We start from the raw sequence: 22,430 nt of genomic DNA on the forward strand, positions 1-22,430 counted from the left end.
GCCTAGTTAACCTAATTAAGCCTTGAAATGTCACTTCAAGCTGTATAGCCGTGTCTTGAAAATATTTAGTAAAATATTCTTTATTGTCATTATGCTCTATAAGTCTATAACATGACAAAAAGGTAGTAGCAATTTATTATCAGCTTTTAGTACCATAATATACAACCCCAACCCAGAAAATATATCACTTTAAACACTTAAAAATATCAATAAAAGTTGTTGGAGGAAAGATCAAGATCCCATAATGCAATTTAAAAGCATAAACAACTGAAAAAAAAATGAAAACTGTACATTTATGGATATTTTTTTGTGTTCTAATGCTGCATAATTAAGCATTTACTTGCATATGATTTAAAGACCAAATAACCCCTCTCTCCGTCTCCCTCAAAGAGCAACTTTAGTAACACAGAGCGTGAATGTGAAAAGCGTCGCCACACAATACCACTAACGCGTTAAAATGACTTCCAGATGCGTCCGACTCCTGATCAAGAGGAGGAAGAGTAGGGGGAAACCAGAAGAGTACAGGAAACCAAAGCAAAATAAATGATTTGCAAATGTAGCGCAGGGGCGGAGGAGGCTGACGGCGGCTGGAGACGGTGGTCTGCTGCTGGTTAGATGTGCTGCTGGCTCCGGGTGGGCTGCGGCGGCTGACACTGATGGAGGAGCTGAGAGACGACGGCCAATGCGATCGCTTACACACCTGCACCAAAAGCCATCTAAAGATCAGCCGACCCAGAAGGCCACAAACTACAAGATCAAACTCGGGATCAAGCTTTGTTTTATTTTCGTCACTATTCATCTTTGATTCTAAAGCACTTTTACAATGTAGATTGTGTCAAAAGCAGCTTGACATAGAAGTTCTAGTAAATTGAAACAGTGAATTCAGTCCAGTTTTCAGAGTGTCTTTTTATCCTATGAAAATGACCTGCTAAAAACCGTAACCTGGTTAACAATAAAGCCAACACAATCTCACGGCAATTCCAACACAATCTCACGGCAATTCTTAAGTTTTTCATTTACTGGTTAATTCGTATGAATTCGTACAATCTAATTTGTACAATTTAGTATTATTTGCTCATCCCCCAATGACGGTTGGGTTTAGGGGTGGGGTTAGGTGCCATACCTCCTTTTTAATATCGTTCAATTTCGTACGACTAAACTTGTACGAATTCGTTCGAATTAGCCACTAAACTGGCAAAACGTAAAAGACACGTTTTCTAGTGAGATTAGGCTGGCAATTCGTAAGTTTTTGATGTAGTGGCTAATTCGTATGAATTCATACAATCTAATTCGTACAATTTAGTATGATTAGCTCATCCCCCAATGACGGTTGGGTTTAGGGGTGGGGTTAGGTGCCATACTTCCTTTTTAATATCGTTCAATTTCGTATGACTAAACTTGTACGAATTCGTTCGAATTAGCCACTAAACTGGCAAAACATAAAAGACACGTTTTCTAGTGAGATAAGGCTGGCAATTCGTAAGTTTTTGATGTAGTGGCTAATACGTATGAATTCATACAATCTAATTCGTACAATTTAGTATGATTAGCTCATCACCCAATGACGGTTAGGTTTAGGGGTGGGGTTTGGTGCCAGGCCTCCTTTTAAAAACCGTACAATTTCAGACAACTGAACTCATATGAATTCGTACGAATTAGCAACTAAACTGGCAAAACGTAAAAGACTTACGTTTTCTTGTTAGATCAGGCTGGCAATTTGTAACTTTTTGATGTAGTGGCTAATCTAATTCGTACAATTTAATACTATTTGCTCATCACCCAATGACGGTTGGGGTTAGGGGTGGAGTTGGGTGCCACGCCTCCTTTTTAAAATCGTACATTTGGTAAAGCTGCAGTCACACTATAGAGTTTAAGCATGCAAAATTCTGCAAAAAGGGGAGGGTATAAAAACAAGATGATTAGACATTGATAAAGCGAGCAATTTCTTCATGTTTACATTTTTCTGTACACTGTAAATAATTCAACAATGCAAAGTCAACACAACAAATATTTTTATTTTGCTTTAACTTATTTTAAATTTTTAAGTTATAGTTCCCATGGAACCTTTGAGTTTTCTAAATATTTACATGCTGCAGTTCTATCTCTCTCTGTATCGTAAAATCATAGTGATACATTTGCTGATACCTTCTGGATATAATTGTTCTGCTGGCAAAGGTCTGTGTTTTCCAGCGCAGGTCTGTTGATCAAAGCTGTTTTTTCTTTGACATAAGTGGAAACCTTCAGAGGTGTGGGACTAAATATCATTGAGATAGCTGAGCATAATCCATCAAACCTACTCCAAGCCTTAATTATAACATCACAGAATCTCGCAAACACACACACACACACACACACACACATACAAACATAAGTTTTTGATTCTCAGTAAATCTCTACTGTATTTGCTGAAGAAATAAACTGATAAAAGTATTAAGCCGGGTGTCACAGTGGCGAAGTGAGTAGCACGATTGTCACACAGCAAAAAGGTTGCTGGTTCGAGCCCCGGCTGGGTCAGTTGGCATTTCTGTGTGAAGTTTGCATGTTCTCCCAGTGTTGGCATGGGTTTCCTCCAGGTGCTCCTGTTTCCCACAGTCCAAAGACATGTGGTATAGGTGAGTTAAATAAGATAAATTGGCTGTAGTGTATGTGTATTTCCCAGTGTTGGGTTGCAGCCGGAAGGGCATCCGCTGTGCAAAACATATGCTGGATAAGTTGGCGGTTCATTCCGCTGTGGTGACCACTGATTATTAAAGGGACTAAGCCGAAAAAAAGAAAATAAATGAATGAAGTTTTAAACCACTTCAGTGTGTGAAAAATTATCACTTTGGGGTGAACTAATTACGGTACATAAAATAATACAACAAAATTCTGCAAAATACAATCATTTCTAAATGTAAAAATTAATGTTTAACTTTAAAATATGTCAAATACAACTTATGAATGTACTGGCTATAGATTGATGCCAATGAAAAGCACAGCAAAGCACACAGAATCCAATAATATCCATTCAGGGATTTTGAACATTGTAGTTATTTCTTTTAAAAATGCATTAAGAGTTACCTGATACATGTAATGTAAGCTTGCCTGTGTAAACACACACACACACACACACACACACACACACACACACACAGAGGGTTGACGACACAGAGAAGATGACGGCAGTATTTAAGTATAGGGTTCTGTGTGTCCTTCAGAGCGAACGCCTGCTGATTTACTTTCTCCATCTCTGTGATCCTGACCAGGAACGCTGGTGTTTATGAGCTTGTGGTGTACAGAATCACACAGGTTACATAATTTTTGCATCTTTACAAGGTCAGTGCTGGTGTAGGCTTTAAACTGTCGGCAAAAAAAATGCTTGCCAATGGCCATGAACTGACATGTAAACATTGTTTTTTTTTAATGCACAATATTTGCATGAAAAGCAGCAAATTCATATGAGAAATATACAGTGATGGTCAAAAGTTCCATTTGAATAGATTTAAAAATGTAATTTGCTTTTATTACTCATCATTAATCCTTCAGAAATCATTCTAATATGCAGATTTGAAGACAATTAGTTATTTAATGCTTAATTTGATGCAATTATGATATTCCCTTATGTTTGTTTAATTAACTAAATACCTCCTTACTGAATAAAAGCAGCAAGAGCTTTAAAACATGTTGGTGAATCAAATGTACAAAATAAACTAAAGAAATCGTTCATTTTAGAATGATTTCTGGAGGATTATGTGATGATGATTAGGATCATGATGCTGGACATTCAGCTTTTTATACCAGCAATAAATTACATTTTAAAAGATATTTGAATAGAAATCCTTAATTTTCTTTCCGGCTTTGTCCCTTTATTAATCAGGGGTCGCCACAGCAGGATGAACCACCAATTTATCCAGCTATGTTTTACGAAGCGAATACCCTTCCAGCTGCAACCCAACACTGGGAAACACCCATACACTCTTTTATACACAAACACCTATACCACATGTGTTTGGACTGTGGGGGAGACACAGGGAGAACATGCAAACTCCACACAGAAGTGGCAACTGACCCAGCTGAGGCTTAAACCAGCAACCTTCTTGCTGTGAAGCGATTGTGCTACCCACAGCGCCACTGTGACGACCTGAATAGAAATCAGGTAGTTTAATTTGTAATAATATATTGTAATATTCATTCATCTTCTTGTCAGCTTAGTCGCTTCATTAATCTGGGGTCGCCACAGCGGAATGAACCGCCAACTTATCCAGCAAGTTTTTACGCAGCGTATGCCCTTCTAGCCACAACCCATCTCTGGGAAACATCCACATACACACATTCACACACACTCATACATTACGGACAATTTAGCCTACCCAATTCACCTGTACCGCATGTCTTTGGACTGTGGGGGAAACCGGAGCACCCGGAGGAAACCCACGAGAAGGCAGGGAGAACATGCAAACTCTTCAGAGAAACGCCAACTGAGCCGAGGTTCGAACCAGCGACCCAGCAACCTTCTTGCTGTGAGGCGACAGCACTACCTACTGCGCCACTGCCTCGCTATTGTAATATTTCGTACTATTATTATTACAATGTTAATATATCTTGTTGTTAATATCACTGAAGGCTTGTTTTAAAACTTTAAATATCCCGTGAAATTAAAACTCAAATATGTTAGTATCAGTATGTTCGTACAAAACTCCAATACAAAATTTGCATTTAGAAGATGTAAATCTGATATAAACATCCAAAGCTTGCAGTTTGTCACTTCCACCTAAATGGATTAACATTTTTTTTTCCAACACAGGCTCATTGTGAATATGTACCCTCATATACATTTCTGGAGAGCACAGATAATGTAGCCAAAGGTGCGTTTGACTGCATTTCATCTTCAAACCAAATGCTATACGGGGCGGTATGACACTGCAGACGGCTTCTGTTTCTTTTTACTCTACCAGATGGCCGCTTACCACGATATGGACGGCTTTTTCCGCTTTTACCAGTTTGTCCAGTAGCTCTCAGTGTATGTCAGGGGACTTGAGACCCAAATCAGAGTAAACTGTGATGACAGGGTTTGAGTCCAGCTAAAAAGGGTTCCAGAAAACGGGTAAAAACCAAAGGCAAAAAAAAAATTAAAATAAATAACAGGGTGAGAATGTGGTAAGATCTGAAAATGTGGTAAAAATCAGGCAGCTTATCTTTTTCTGGATTGCTTTTGAAAACACTGTCGGTTGGGTTCAGGGAGGGCTGTGGGCGCTGGTCAAATGGTGCCTTTGAAAACACTTTCTGTTGGGTTTAGGGAAGGAGGTTGGTCGAGGGATCGGTCTGATGATTGGTCAGTCCTTAGTTAGACGACAGCGGCCTCTGGTGGATTTACGCGAGAACAGCAGGTGTGAATGGCACTCGTGAGAGAAATTTGAGATCTGAAAAAGAGTACACAGCGGCCTCTGGTGGCTTTGCGAAAACAAAAACTCCAAGAGATCAGCTCCTGGGACCTATTTTGTGCTCTCCAGAAATGTATGTAGAGGTATGTATCCATAATGAGCCTGGGTTGATTTTTTTGACGTTACATCATACTTCAGTTTCTCACCAAACCTTCTGACCAATCATTGACATGCCCCGCCCCCTTTAGATCCATTTTCATTTACTTTTCATTTAATGTGTTTAAGCTCAACCACTCTCAGTGGCAGACCTGTGATAAAAGCAAAATGCTTTCGGCTGTTTTTATATATATATGGAGCTTCTAAATGCCCCACCCTCTCTTCATGTTTACGTTGAGATTACATGAAATTTCCCACATTTTAAAGCACTTCAAACTTTGCACCACACTTTAGTGCTCTCAGTATCGTCAAATAAAGCCTTTTTGAACATTCGATTTGATGCAGTGTTGAGTCTAATACAGAATGAGGTGTGTTTTAGTGTGTGTGGCCTTCAGTGTAAAACATGGGCTCACCAAGCCGCCCGCAACCAAATAATGTCAAAAAGCAATTAATATCTTAATACCACCATCAGCAGCTGAGGGGCCAAAGCCTCTCCACCTCTCCGTCTCTCTGGCTGTCTTTATTCCTCCATCAGGCCGTGGTTTCCCTGAGGTCCTGGTGGTCAGATGCGGTTTTCGGGGCAAGAGGACTTGGAGTGTGGGCAGTGCGGTCCTTTTGCTTTCTGAAAAAAAAAGAAAGAGAGAGAGAGAGACTCGTCTAATGCATCCATATCTTTTCTCAATCCATTACACTAAGGATGGGGTCAGGCTGGGTTTACACTAATAGTCCGGCCAGTGGACTCTCTTTAGGATGCATTTAAAATAAAGGATGCATTTGATTGATCATTAATGTTTTCTTTTTCAGTGTATATTTGCATGTATAAGGGGCGACACAGTGGCTCAGTGGTTAGCACTGTCACCTCACAGCAAGAAGGTTGCTGGTTCGAGTCCTAGCTTGGTCAGTTGGCATTTCTGTGTGGAGTTTGCATGGGGAGATGTTCGCGTGGGTATCCTCTGGCTGCTCTGGTTTACCCCACAGTCCAAAGACATGCACAATAGGTCAATTGAATAAACTAAATTGGCCATATTGTACGAGTGTGAATGTGAGAGCATATGGGTGTTTCCCCGTACTGGGTTGCAGCTGGAAGGGCATCCACTGTGTAAAACAAATGCTGAATGAGCAAAATACTGAAGTTATCTCTATTTTATGCTCGTTATAATACACCTAGGGTGGCACGGTGGCTCAGTGGTTAGCACTGTCGTCTCACAGCAAGAAAGTCGCTGGTTCGAGTCAGGGTGGAACAGTTGGCATTTCTGTGTGAAGTTTGCATGTTACTTCTGTGTTGGTGTGGGTTTCCTCTGGGTAAAGATGTGCGCTATGTGGTGTTTAATAAACAAATTTCAGGAGGAGCACGATCAGTCTTTGACGAAGCTAATTCCTCATACCTCATAATTCCGCCATACCTCCGTTTTCTCTCGATTTCAGTGTCCCTCCGCCACCCTAACTCCACACTTTTAAACCAGATACCTATTTAAATCTAAAGGGGGAGCGTTCTGGAGCCGGGCTAGACACTACGCTCGGACCCTATCTCTCTTTATCCTGATAAGGTGGAATAACACAAGATAGAGTGTCTTCCCAAACTCAGAGCCCTCTCCCAGGACAGCACGTCAAATACGCATATTCTATTCAGTCAAATATCTGTGAGTGTGAACTCGTGAAGGTTGAATTGAACAAACTAAATCGTTCAAAGTGTATGCGCGTGTGTGTGAATGAGTGTGTGGTGACATTCCTCTGTGGTGACCCCTGATGAATAAAGGGACAAAGCCGAAGGCCGAAGCCGATATATATACACACACACACACACACACACAAACAGTAAAGGCTGAAATCATTCAAACACCTGGCAAATTCTGACTTAAAGTTTCTTTTTTTTTTTTTGACTGAACATAACACCGCCTGCTCCTAAAAGATATTAAGACTCTGTAAAAAAATATTTCTCAGCTTTTATTTACATATGACCAAAAAGTGGCATGTGCAAAATTATTAATTCCTCTTCAATAATCATTTTCAATTTGTTATTACAGCAGTCGAACACTTTCTATAATTGCTAACTAGCTTATAACTGGTATTTTTGCCCATTCATCTATATCAATGAACTCCAACTCTTTCAGGTTGGGGCTTCTCCTTGTCGTGACCCTGATCTTTATCTCCCTCTACAGATTCTCAATTGGATTTAAGTCAGGACACTGGCTGGGCCACTGCAAAATATTGATGTTTTTGTCTGCTAACCATTTCTTCACCACTTTTGATGTGTGTTTTAGGTTTCTCTGCAGATTACCTGATGTTGTTGTTGAGAATTTTTATGTAGTGCTCTTTTTTCATTTTGCCATTTACTGTGATTAAGTTCCACAGGCTGAAAAACACCCACCAAAAACATTAGGTTCACCCCACCATGTTTGACAGAAGGTTCACCGGCATAAACCACGCCACACTTTGAGCTAGACTGTATTGTAGGGATGAATGGGAATGAAAGTAAGAGGATAAACAGTGAACAGGTAGGTAGGTTGATCGAGCATCCTACGATGATGCCCAGAGACTCAGGGTGGAGGTACCGTGTCTGTAATATTTTTGGTAGAGTGACTGGACCTTCAGATCCAACCTAGGAGTGAAGAGAGGGTTTGTGAATGGGAAGCGCGGAAATAGAGGGAGGGAGGGTGGATTCAAAAGAATGAGAAGAACAGTGCAAGAGAGCTGGTCTGCCTTAAATACGTTTTAGGGGGGCAAAGTGAGGCGTGGTTCCGCTGCTAAACCTTTGTTAACAAGTAAACTACATTTAAAGTTGTATTGTGACTTACAGTATGAGTAATTTTAATTTCAATTACATTAAACAGCAACTTTAACTTTAGTAACCTAATTTATTTTAGTTTATAGGTTATAATTAACATAAAAAATATATTGTCACGACCTATTGATCATATTATTTTAAACTGAAATTACCTCTATTTTAAGCTCTATATTATACACCCATGTGAATCTGCATGTGAATCTCCATCATCTCCGCATGCGTTCTTCCTCTTACTCCAATGAATTCCTAGAAAAAGAAAGAAATACAGAAATGAGTGATGTTGAGTGTGAATGTACTGTAGGGTCAGGCCACACACCTCGCCTGTGTGTGTGGCTCTGCGTGCGCACTGAATGCTGAGTGTGTTGTGTGGTTTTGGGCTTCGCTGGACACCGTTAGAAGAGAGATCTCCACACCGGCACCACCTCACCTACAAAACCAACAGCCCATTACAGCTGAGTCAGTGTAGAGAAACCGCCAGCCGATCTACTTTTAGCTGCGCGTTTGTGTTCGCTCAGCACAGGCTCGGTCAGTCCAGCTGAATTTCAATCATTCATGATTACTGATGAAAGATGCGAAGGCTTTTCCTTACACAAATATATACTGCTGCTGCTTGGCCCTCTGGTCATTTGAGGTTATTCAGGACCGGGGAAGTAAAGATCAAAAAAGTGATTTAAGTCATTCAAATAGATTGGAATTGTTTCTTATAGTAAGCAAAAATGAAATATATTTAATAAAGACCAGTTGATTGGATAATTATTAGTTACTTATTGTAATTGTAACTGAGAAATGTAACCAAAAATTGAAAAAAAAAAATAATATTAAAGACTATTTGATTGGTTTATTGTAAGTTTTCTAATTATATATGGTGAACGCATTCATTCTTTCATTTTATTTCGACTTAGTCCCTGATTTATCAGGGGTTGCCACAGCAGAATGAACCGCCAACTAATCCAGCATATGTTTTATGCAGCGGATGACCTTCCAGGCACAACCCATTACTGGGAAACTGTGGGGGAAACCGGAGCACCCTGTGCACCCACCACGCCAACACTGGAAGAACATGAAAACTCCACACAGAAATGCCAACTGACCCAGCTGGGACTGGAACCAGGGACCTTATTGCTGTGATGCGGCAGTGCTAACCACTGCGCCAACATGACGCCACATGGTGTAAACAAATCAATATTGAGAAAAAAAAAAAAACGCTAAAATATAAAAGGAAATTGAGACCTAAATGAGATTTTATTCTTTAAAATAGTCAGTTGATTGGTCCTAAGGACTAAGCCAATGGAAAAGGAATACATATATATCTTTAAACTCTAACCATAAGAAACATTATGCATGTCTAAAAAACAATGCTTTCATACCATAAATTAAATTTTAAGTATAAATTCTTCATAAATTTGTAAAAATAAAACACCTAAAATTACTTTAAATTAAACATATAAAAAAACTGCATCAAGAATCCTAACGGGTCGATTACACCAAACGCGCTTTTATGTTCCAAAAATGCATGGCGCACCTCACAGCCTATTGGTTGACAAGTAAAAAATAAGCACGGTGTGCTTTTCTGTTGCTAGGCAACATCTGAATCAGCTGTGTAATGTGCGCAAGTATTGCTGTTAATATTAATATAATTTTAAAATACAATACTAATGTAATATTCACGATTTGTGATTCATATAGCACTGGATAACTCAAAACAGCAACCACTAGTCTTTCCTCCATCTTCAAAAGTCTCTGTAGTTGTCTTTACAACACAAACACTGCAGGCACCTCAACAGAAACCCCGCCTCTGCTTGTATTTGATTGGAGAATGAAAAAGACGCCACTGACGTAACGCTTTTTCTGCTCAGTTGACTTTTTTTAACTGCGAGAACACAGTGCAAAAGCAAAAACACAGCAGGCAGTTAAAATGCAAGGCACACAGGGCGCATAAGCAGCGCGCACAACACAGGCGGCCATTAGTAAATCATTTAAAAAAAGGTGCTTCTAAACGCAAAAAGCGCGTTCAGTGTGATCGGTTCGTTATTCGCCTAATAGCTATATCACCACATGGACTCAAGACTACTTTGGCAAACCTTTGTCAAGTACCACAATACATAGTTGCATCAACAAATACCAGTTAAAATTGTACTGTCCCTAAAGGAAGCCCTATGTTAACAGTGTCTTTAAATTCTTTATAAGTATGTACAAATAGACGGCTTCTGTTTCTTTTTACTCTACCAGATGGCCGCTTACCATGATATGGACGGCTTTTTCCGCTTTTACCAGTTTGTCCAGTAGCTCTCCGTGTATGTCAGGGGACTTGAGACCCAAATCAGAGTAAACTTTGATGAAAGGGTTTGAGTGCAGCTAAGAACGGTTCCAGAAAACGGGTAAAAACAAAAAATTAATAAATAACAGGGTGAGAATGTGGTAAGATCTGAAAATGTGGTAAAAATCAGGCAGCTTTTCTTTTTCTGGATTGCTTTTGAAAACACTGTCGGTTGGGTTCAGGGAGGGCAGTGGGCGCTGGTCAAACGGTGCTTTTGAAAACACTTTCTGTTGGGTTTAGGGAAGGAGGTTGGTCGAGGGATCGGTCTGTTGATTGGTCAGTCGTCAGATAGTCGACAGCGACCTCTGGTGGATTTACGCGAGAACAGCAGGTGCGAATGAGAGAAATTTGAGATCTGAAAACGAGTACACAGCGACCTCTGGTGGCTATGTTAGCCGTGTCTTCAAATTCTTCATAAATATGTACAAATAAAACATTGAAAATGACATTCCAATTAAACATACAAAAAAAAAAAAACATTGGTGGAGAAATTTCGACTCACAAACTGCAAACAAATGTAACAAGCAATTAAGAAAATGGCACTGAAATTCTAATGCAAGATTAAATCTGAATTATTATTCACTCACAACAAAAACTGCTTTTATTTACAACTCCATAAAAGCTACATCTACCATTTTTGCAGATAACTAAGTTAAATTTGAATCGTAAACATTAGGTAAAATTAAAAACAATTAAAGTAAAATTAAAAACTATTAAAAACCAGCAAGAAGCAAGAAGGTCACTTGTTCGAGTCCCGGCTATTTCAGTTGGCATTTCTGTGTGGAGTTTGCATGTTCTCCCTGTGTTGGCGTGGGTTTCCTCCGGGTTCTCCGGTTTCCCTCATTATACAAAGACATGCACTATAGGCGAATTGAATAAACTAAATTGGCTGTAGTGTATGAGTGTGAATGAGCGTGTATGGGTGTTTCCCAGTATTGGTTTGCATATGGAAGGGCATCCATTGTGTAAAACATGCTGGATAAGTTGGGGGTTCATTTAGCTGCGGTGACCCCTGATGAATAAAGGGACTAAGCCGAAGGAAAATGAATGAATGAACAAAAAAAAAACTTAAGTGGAGATGATGAACCATTACATGAACTGAAGAAACCATGAGTAGTTTTTCCTCACAGACAGCCTCATTTGTAGTGATTTTCATGAAGTTCAGAGAGCTGAAGTGAAGTTGTGGTGTGTGTCAGGCGTGTGTCTGTGTGTGTGCAGGTGGTGATCAGTCCGACTCTCTGTTAAACCGCGTTCAGCACACATTGATTTGCTCTCTCCTCGCTGACGGCTCTGATAGCGAGCAGTCATAATTCTCTGCACTCGAGAGATTAAATTCCTGTATCGCTGTCAGCTACATTAACTCACTTCCTGGATCTAAACCCTATTAGCGTAGCCGGCCTCGCTAACATTAATAAATCAATGCTCCTGATGGCAGATGAAGATCCGGCGCTCCTGTAAGCGAACATCTCTCTCTTTGAGTATATCTGGTAGAATTACAACTCGAACACACACTTACAGGTTAGAGTACTTATTTGCAGAGCATTTTAAAGAATTATCTGATATTTTATCTGGTGCATTTGAAAAGTGTGCAGCAATTAAAGAGGGAAAAGTTGACTTTTTGTTTCTACCACAAGTGGAACCTGAAAAGACACACACAGGCGGAAACCAGTTAAAGGGATAGTTCACCCAAAACTGAAGTTCTGTCATCGATAATTTCTTGTCTTAACTTGATTAGTTTTCTTCCGTTGAACACAAAAGAAGATATTTTGAAAAATGTTGGAAACCATTGTGACCATGGTAACACATTCATGGTAAGTGTTTCCTACTATGTAAATCAATGGATACAGATTACATTTATTGACTCATTCACACTCAAATAACTATAGCCAATTTAGCTTATACCCAATTCACCTATAGCGCATGTCTTTGGACTGTGGGGGAAACCAGAGCACCCGGAGGAAACCCACGCCAACACATGGAGAACATGCAAACTCCACACAGAAATGCCAACTGGCCCAGCCGGGACTTAAACCAGCAACCTTTTTTTTCTTTGAGGCAACAGTGCTAACCACTGAGCCACCTTGCTGCCCAGAGCTTATCTGTTAGTTGTTGCATGGTTGTGCTCCATTGATTTATCCAACTACAACTGTTTATTTAGTTAAAGCTTTAATTACGGATTAGAAGTGGCGATGAGTTCTTAACATTCTGAGAAGGTCTTTAAAAAGTCTTAAAAAGCTATTGAAATTACCTTTAGGATTCCTGCATATACCCTAAACTAGGGGTGAACAACCCTGTTCCTGGAGATCGACCTTCCTTCAGATTTCAGTTGCAGACCATATCAAACACACCAGCCTGTAACTATCAAGTGCTGGTCAGGTCCTAATTGATTGGTTTTTTGTATGTTTGATCAGGGTTGGAGCTGAACATTACAGGAAGGTCGATCTCCAGGAACAGGGTTGAGCACCACTGCCCTAAACAGAAAACGGAAACTCATAAAGGTTTGGAATCATTTGGGGTTGAGAAAATGATGAGTAAAGTGTAATTTTTTCGGGGGTGAACTGTCCCTTTAATCTAGACTACAGGTATACAAAGATCATTGTTGACAACTATTTAAAGTGGAAAGTAGCTAAGCTCTGCTCAAAAATTTTGCACTAAATCTCACTAGATGAGGTCATGTCTCAATTAGCATATTACCAGACATTCCAAGTTGGGAAAGTCATTTCCGGGGAAGACAGAGATTTTTTTGAGGGAGGCTGTGAGATGTGGGGGTGGGGGGATATATAGGGGGCATATCAGAAGAATTTTAGAATTTTAGTATTAGAGTTGGGGGAGCGAGACGTAACTGAAGAGCAGAAAGGGATGCCGTAGAAAGGGGTGCGCAACGTATTTGAGGACAGGACGGGAGGTGCGCGATTTCGAGGAAATTATAATTCGTTTGTTGACATCATTCTGGGAGACTTGTGAAAGATTATGTGCATTTTAGTTCACTTGCATTTACATTGATTAAACTCTGATGTGATATGATGGGGTGACCTGTGCCTCGACCCCCACAAACTGATAGGTGTGAACTAAATGACCCTTTTACAATCTCAATGGGTATTAGCAAAACAACAGCTGAAACATCTGAAGAGGGTCCTGCTGAGCTTCGTAAACAGAATGGTTTGTTTGATGCTAATATAAAGTACTGTCTCACAGACAGTACTTTGAGTTAAGTTACTTGAAGACCGACGGGTTAACATCACTGCTGAGGAACTGCACTATTCATTGTCTTCAATAAAGTCTTCTCTCCGTAAGAACTTTGGTCAGCTTACTTATTTTATGTGTTAGAGTAATCTAATACATTGGCGAGCCCCCCAAGAACGGTTAAGCCAAATACAGCAAAATCTAACAATTTGGCGAAGCCAGCCAGGAGAGACTGAAAAGAGGAAAACTCATCAACTGCAACAAGAAATGAACTGAAGAATCTTGGAGAATCTACAGTTAAAGCTGAAGATAAACGGATTTTGTTTGTGGACGAGTCCTGGATCTACATATTGTATCTGTGGACACACTTTATTTTAATCAACTGGATCTCATCTCAAAGATCCTAGTTTGGTGAGTGAAACTTATCAGCTCTCTTAAAGAACCCTTAAAAGAAACATCTTTTATAAGTAACCATTAAAGTAAGCAGATCAACCTGTATATGTAGTGCAGTAATAAACTAAATACAGTGATAGTATTGCTGAAATTTCAGGCTTTTTCTTGATATTTGCAGAAATTGTTAAAGAAACAATTTGGTCCATTTATCAAAAGATTTTGAAAGAGCAGTGGAAATTTTAGGCTTAGTCCATTCTCAGGGTACTTGTAGGAATTATTTAAACAATTTGGTCCTTTCTCATGGAGATTGTAGGAATTGTTGAAAATAATTTGGTCCATTTCCCCAGGAGACTGTAGGAGCCATAAAATAGTTTGGGACTGATGTGGCTGCAAGAATTAGGAATTCTTGACTGGGTGCTAATTCAGTAGCCACTATTTTAATTTTGAAAGTAACAGCCTTCTGTGATAGAAATCTTAAAAACATTGTAGGTTTGGTTAGTTTTCTGGAGTTTGTATGAACTGTTAAATAATCATTCTGGTCCAATCACTAAGATTATGCAGAAGCAGAGCTTGGTCCATTCTCAGCTGTGATTGTAGAGATTGAAAAATAACAGTTTAGCTCCTTTGTCCAAAGATGGTTAGGAGCCATATAAAGCAAACATAAATAGTTTGCGACTGATATTGCTGCGAGAATTAGGAATTCTTGACTGTGGGCCATTATTGTAATTTTGAAAATTCTAACTGTGTTAAAATATGATGGCATAAAACTGAAAGCTGTTTGCCTTAGGTTTAAGGATACAGTAAGATTTAAGCACATTGTATTAGGGACAAATCCTAAAGAAAGTTACTTAGCCTTCTAAGATAATGCTCAGAAAGAATTGTTATTAGACAGAAGCTTTCAGGCAATTTTAGGCTTGATTCTTGCTTTGAAGATTGTAGAAACTGTGAAAAAAGAATTCTGGTCAAATCACTAAGATAATGCAGAAGCAAAGCTTGATACATTCTCTGTTGGGATTGAAGAGATTTTAAAAGTAATAGTTTAATACATTTGTTCAAAGATTGTTAGTAGCCAAATAAGATTTGGGACTGAAAGAATGAAAGTGCTAATTTAGTAGCCACTATTTTAGCTTTGAAACAAATGTTGAATCTGTCTATGTATTTGAAATGGTTTAACAGACTGCTGTGAATTTAAATTTGAATAAGCACCTTTATTAGCTCTAACACCTTTTGTTCTGTTTCACACCTCTGAGAGCACTGTCCTGTACTTCCCATGGCTGAGTCTGCAAGAAACTATGCTAATGGAGCTACCCTGAGAACAACATCAGAAAAACATGGAACAGAACCTCCATGTGTTACCATTGACCAGATGTTGGAGAATTTGAATGCATATTTAGACAAAAGGCTGGGACTGAGGAAGTGTTGTGATGATGTAAGCAAGAAGTACAGCATCAAGCACTCACAGAGTGGATTATGGGCATTGCCGGACATTAAAAGGGCTTATGGAAAGACACAGCGCTTATGCACAACCACCAAGAAGGATGGATTGTCTGTGATTTTGGTTAAGCAAATTCTTCAACATGAGCATATGTGTGAGACTGACAAATTGGAACGTGAGAACAAAGCGGAGAAAGCTAAAGTTCGAGCACTGGCTGAACAATTGCAAAACTTAAAGAAGGATAAAGAAAGACTGGAAAATGAAAACAACAAGCTATTGACTTTGATCTCCAAACAGCTGGAATCAAGATCTTCAAGCAGCTTTGTTGACAGTGAGGCTGATCTTTCCATCAACACCTGTGTTCATGACCATGTGAACTCAAAGATTAGATTAGCTCCTGTGATTGTCAAACACAGAAGGACTAACATTGAAATTGACAATGAGGAGGGCTATGAAGACAATGGAGAAAGACGAACTCGCACTGTGACAAAAGTGGTAAAGAAGTATGTTCCATACAGGACATACCATCCAGCTACTCCAGAGCAAGTTGACAAATGGTCAAAAGAGCTGCCAGATGTATACAAACAACCACGAAAGGTTTGGCAGTTTCTTCAACGACTGCAGAAAATCTACATTTTACATCCACTAGACGGTGTGATGATTCTTAATGTCACCCTAAGAGACAGTGACCAAAAGAGACTCACAGAAAGTGTTGAAAGAAGGATTGGTGAATCACAAGAAAACATAGAAGATGGATGGGAAGCCATAAAAAACTTCTTGTTTGAACTGAAACCTGCAGAGGTCAATTGGGCAAGAATTACCTCATGCATGCAGAAAACTGGAGAAAGTGTTGCAGAGTTTGAAGAACGCTTCAGACAAATATGGACGGAACATTCTGGTCTGAATACAAGTGAAGATCTTGACAAAGACACTGGAATTCCCCTGAAAACAGCATTTGTCAATGGACTCAATCCTGAGATTTCTAAAGATCTTAAAATCAGGTATGATGACTGGGACAGCACTGTAACAACTTTCATCCAGATTGTTGAATGGTCAGCTAAACTGGAGAGAGCACAAGATGTCAGACTCAGATCTTTGCAATCGGAAAGTTTGTTTTACAAGAACAGAACAATTGAGGATGAGCAAAAAGAATGTGTGTATATGGGATACTCAAAACTACGAACTAAAGGAAGATGCAGAAATTGCAATGAAGAAGGACACTGGGCCCGTGAGTGCAAGCTCAGTTTAAAACATCAAAGCAAGGATGATGACCACCTGTTCAAGCAGTTTCAGCAGCTAACAATACAACAAAAACAGACTCTGCTAAATGCTGTACAGCCGCAGGGAAACTGAAGAACCTCTCTCTGCAGCACCAGCTAGTGACGTCTTTTCCAGAAGCTGATGAACTGAATGTGTATGCAAACAGTAAGATAAAAGCTGACACAGAAGTCTCAACAGATGAAGACAAGTTTGATGTCCTAGTAGATGGTGTTGCCAAACAAGCCGTAAAGGAGAGAGGTGAACATACAGCGGCATTAAGACAGCTTCAGAAAGACCACCGATCAGTCTTAGACAGAAAGCAGACTGCAAATGAAAACTCAACCAAAGAAATCCTGATGGACGGTGCAATAGAACTGCATGATGGCAACCAATGCAGTATGGATGGAAACAGACTATGCCCTTTTGAACATGCCCTAAGCCAGCCCATGTCCACAGAAAACCTGACATCTGACAGCCTTGTCCAAAACAAAGCAAGACTCAGCCTGGCAGTACATGAGGACAATAATCAAGTTTTGTCACCTCTGAAGAGGGGCCATAGTTTAGAGCCCAGAAAATGGATAAAGATACGACAACCTCAGATATTACCATTAAAATCTAGGTGTGAGAGCTCACATGAGAAGGTTTTAGTATCTGATTCAATAAATAAAGTTCAGGGACTTGATGAATGGATCAACGTGAGTTTGCCTAGAGACGAGGGATAGATGACAGTAGTGTTTTTCAGAGTCCAGATATGGCGGGACTAGAGTTTTTAGGCTCTAGCTTGTCGCCTGAGGATGAAGACATAAACCACCACTGATAAACACTGTAGTGTCCTGTCAATATTAAATAGGGACAGTTTCTATAGTTTCTATAGGCAGTTTGACAATTTCTCTAAAATCTTTTTTTGGGCAAGATACGTTTCCCTTTTCTCTTTTGTGTGATTGCAGGTGTTCTGATGTTCCAGATAATGACCAGAGACACACAACACCAGACACCTAGATGAACACACCTGAACATTCACAGAACACAACCACATCCGCTACTTCCACAACATCACAACTTCAAATAGAAATGGACTCAGGCATTTAAGGAAATGCAAGCTTCACCATGCCTTGTTATTCTGTCACTTTAAGTTATATAGCCTGTATTGCAGATTGCTGTATACATGATTAACTTGTTTTATGATCAAATATGATCAGAGGAGGGATTGAAAGATTATGTGCATTTTAGTTCACTTGCATTTACATTGATTAAACTCTGATGTGATATGATGGGGTGACCTGTGCCTCGACCCCCACAAACTGATAGGTGTGAACTAAATGACCCTTTTACAATCTCAATGGGTATTAGCAAAACAACAGCTGAAACATCTGAAGAGGGTCCTGCTGAGCTTCGTAAACAGAATGGTTTGTTTGATGCTAATATAAAGTACTGTCTCACAGACAGTACTTTGAGTTAAGTTACTTGAAGACCGACGGGTTAACATCACTGCTGAGGAACTGCACTATTCATTGTCTTCAATAAAGTCTTCTCTCCGTAAGAACTTTGGTCAGCTTACTTATTTTATGTGTTAGAGTAATCTAATACATTGGCGAGCCCCCCAAGAACGGTTAAGCCAAATACAGCAAAATCTAACACTTGGGATGTCTGATATTACTGACATTGTGTTATATCTATTCAATAAAGTCTTCATATTTTGACTACATGTACAGTCAAGCCTGATATTGTGCATATGTCACACAGAGGCGTTTTTAGGGTGTGTGTGAAACAAGAAAAAATAAATGATGGCTCAGCCGACAAAGCACTATGGTGCAAGGTGCGTTTATTTAAAGTGCAAAAGTGTCCAATCCAAAAAAATCCCAAAAATAAAGTAGACAAAAAAAAAAATGCGCATGACCTTTTTGGCATCTTTTGCCTCCCGTAGCCACTATTGCACAACCCGGAAGACAGACGCAAATTCCCCTTACAAATTCAGACTTTTCAAACAAGCATGTTTTTTGACCGGAAGTGACACTTTTTCACGTTTTTTGGGCTTCACCCAAAAGATAATAAGATGATGTAGAGGGATCATTATGGAAACTAATATTATAACTATAACTATTATTATTAAGATATTTATAACTAATATTATATATATATTATATAATATAAAAACAGAACAAAGCATGCAACTCCTGGCTTCATGCAATTACTAGATTCAAGAAGCCAACATAGAAACTGATTCCCATCACGTAGACCGCTGATCCTTTGAGAAGCAGATTTATTTTTGATGAATTTTTCTCGTCCGTGTTCAGGAACATTCTGCTTGGACGTGAGCTCTCTGGCTTCATTACAGCCATTGTTCAGCAGTGTTTCCACCGACACGGACAGTCGCAGACTCTAGCTTTACTTCTGTTGATTGCAGACTCTTTTTTCCAGTGGTTGTGCTTTGTTAGAAACCAGTTGGCGTCTTGATTGCGAGCGCCATCCTCCAGCTGCCAACGGTTCATTTATCTCGTCTCAGCAATGAGATAGTTGATATGAGACATTGATTGCCTTTTTTGTGAAGGTTTGCCGTATAACACCAGTGCGCCGGTACAAACTTCAGCCAGAATCCCTCCATATGAATCAGTTTGTGTGTAGACAGAGGGATATTTGTGGCTGAGCTATTGTCCTTAGCCACTAAACGTGTCCATGTGGCGATTCTGCTCAGCGTCAGAGATAAATGTTCTCCAAGCCTGTTGCTCATCCTTCTTCTGTTGCTGACACAGATGCAGCAAAAGATCCAGAAAAAAGCTAAAACTTCACCACAAGACTCTGGAAGAAACCCACAGCAACCTTTGGAAGCCAAGAGAAGAGAAATCCTGATCAAAACAGGGATAAAATGCACTTCTACAGCCCCAAACTCATCTTCCCCGAGATTCATGTGGTGTAAATTTGATCAAAAGCATTGGGATTTTTTTCTCTATTGGTGAGGGCATAGATGTCAGTGATGTGAAAAATACGTTAGAGCTGTTAAATCTCGAGTACAACAGCTTCTGGAGGCGATTACACTGTCGATATGAACCAGCTGTGGCTCTGGCAGAGATCTGATGAGGGTACGAGACACTCCACGAATCAGAAATCAAACCAGAGATGACTGGAAGACGATGGAAAGTCCAGAATCGGTGAAGGAGTAATTGCGATGAAAAATGATTTTGCACATTTATCGCTGCGCTTTTTAATCCACACTAACAACGTGCCAAAGTGAGACTCTGCATCTCTGCCTGGGCTTGTGTTGTTCTTGCCAATACTGGCAATGTTACTGTGTTCTTATGATGAATGCTTTGTGTTGCAGAACTCTTCATTTTTCAGTTCTGCTGTTTGCCGAAAGATTAAAATAGAGTTTCAGTCATGCTACAAATACAATATAGTACAAAATAAAATGCAATAGAGTACATGACACATTTGGTCCCAAGTAGTGCTTATTGCTATGAAGCATATCTCACCTAACAGAGACTGTCCAAAATAAAAAAACATTGATATTTCAAAAGTGAGGTAGATGGATAAACCCAAGACAAAATTATGCATAGATGTATGTATGTATGTATGTATGTATATATGTATAGATGGATGCATTAATGACAGAATGACAATAATGGATGGATGGATCAATCAATGGCGGAATTATGGATGGATGGATGGATGGATGGATGGATGGATGGATGGATGGAAGATTGGTGAGATGGATGGATGGATAGATTGATTAATGACAAAATAATAAATGGATGGGCCTAAAAAAGAATTATGGGTGGATGGATGGATAGATCAATTACAGATGAATGGATCGATGGATGGATCCAAGACAGAATTATGCATGGATGGATGGATGGATGGATGAATGAATGAATCAATGAGAGAATGACAATAATGAACAGATGGCTCAATTAATGATGGATGGATGGATGGATGGAAGGTTGGAAGGATGGATGGATGGAAGGTTGGAAGGATGGATGGATGGATGGATGAATGACAGAATGATGGATGGATGGACAAAAAACAGAATTATGGATGGATGAATAGATAGATCAATGACAATGATGAATGAATAGATGGATGGATGGATGATTAGATAGATGGATGGAAGATTGGTGGGATAGATGGATGGATCAATGACAAAATAATGGATGGATGGGCCAAAAAATAATTATCAGGGCTCGAAATTGCGATCATTTTGATCGCATATGCACCTGAAATTTTATCTATGCGACCTCAAAATATATTTGGGAACATCTGAGCGAGTGCATAAAATTGTTGTGTGCAACCAGTTTTTACTGCAAAATGTTGCACCACACTGCACCACATGCGCGGATTCGGGAGACATTCACGCAGAATGCATCTCTGCACTTGAAACACGAAATGCAGCGCTCAGGAATGGTTTAAAACAGTTGTCATGTCAACTTGCTGCAGTAAACAAAGCCAAGTCTGTAATGCTTACCCCCCCTTCGTGCTCTTTTTATTGGCCCACTGCTCTGGAACTGAACGCGAATGGATTGGTTAATATTAGCTGTCAATCACTCAGTCAATGCCTTGGGATGACAGGAAGAGCTACAACCACAAAAAAGCGCTGAAGATGAGAATAAAGAGAACACTGACAGATTTTGTTTTAGAAACCATGGCATCTTAGTAGTGATCATGTGCTGAATGTTAATCCTCCATCTACACTTTATGAAGAGTGGATAAAAAGACTTCCAATAGGCTTCAAGTCCGCTATGAAAAGTCTGTGGGGTGGAATTTTCAGATAACTATTTGCCACATCTAGCACGCAAGCTTCCGTTTTATCCTTTATATAATCGCCAGATGCTGTCTGCCATGCAAGTGGCAGCTATATGTCAAATTCAACACCACGTACACCATCACAAACGGGCGTCCACGGAGTAAGTTATATATAAAAATGTATTTTCTTGTGATAACGGGATTTCGTTGAGACATATTTTCCTCACGCTTGCATATATATTTTTTTGCTTGTAAGTTTGATTAGTGTTGATTTCAAATGCAATAAATATGTTTGTATATAATTGGTGGGTGCGACTAAATTTTGACTGATGCGACTACATTTTTAAAGTTAGGAGCACCGGTGCTACCAATCAAAAGGGTTAATTTCGAGCCCTGATTATGGATGGATAGATGGATGGATATATCAATGACAATGATGAATGGATGGATGGATCCAAGACAGAATTATGCATGGATGGATGGATGGATGGATTGATGGATGGATGGATCAATGAGAGAATGCCAATAATGGATGGATGATTCAATTAATAATGGAATTATGGATGGATGGATGGATGGATGGATGGAAGAATGGATGGATGGATGAATGTATGAATCAATGACAGAATGATGGATGGATGGGCCAAAAACAGAATTATGGATGGATGAATAGATAGATCAATGACAATGATGAATGTATGTATCAATCAATGACAAAATGATGGATGGATGGATGGATGGATGGATCAATGAGTATGATAGATGGACCAAAGACAGAATTAAGGATGGCTGATGGGTGGATGGATC

General features: G+C 39.6%; 2 protein-coding genes across 4 annotated transcripts in view; one reads left to right on the top strand and one right to left on the bottom strand.

Moving 5' to 3' along the window:
- runx3 (RUNX family transcription factor 3) overlaps positions 1–22,430 on the bottom strand; it is a 269,502-nt gene that overhangs the window by 239,571 nt on the left and 7,501 nt on the right. For all 3 annotated transcript variants that reach the window (XR_015505396.1, XM_087278441.1, XM_087278440.1), the window contains exons 2-3: positions 8,454–8,547; positions 5,980–6,138 (exon numbers count right to left, since the gene is read on the bottom strand). The gene's annotated coding sequence lies outside the window, so the exon portion shown is untranslated. The remainder of the gene's footprint in view (positions 1–5,979; positions 6,139–8,453; positions 8,548–22,430) is intronic.
- On the top strand, positions 15,465–16,982 carry znfl1g (zinc finger-like gene 1g). The gene is given in 1 exon segment (NM_001145701.2): positions 15,465–16,982. A coding segment is annotated over 1 exon segment (1,518 nt).

This window comes from Danio rerio, chromosome 13 (genome assembly GCF_052040795.2).
Source record: "Danio rerio strain M-AB ecotype USA chromosome 13, GRCz13ab, whole genome shotgun sequence".
Classification (NCBI taxonomy): Eukaryota; Metazoa; Chordata; class Actinopteri; order Cypriniformes; family Danionidae; genus Danio; species Danio rerio.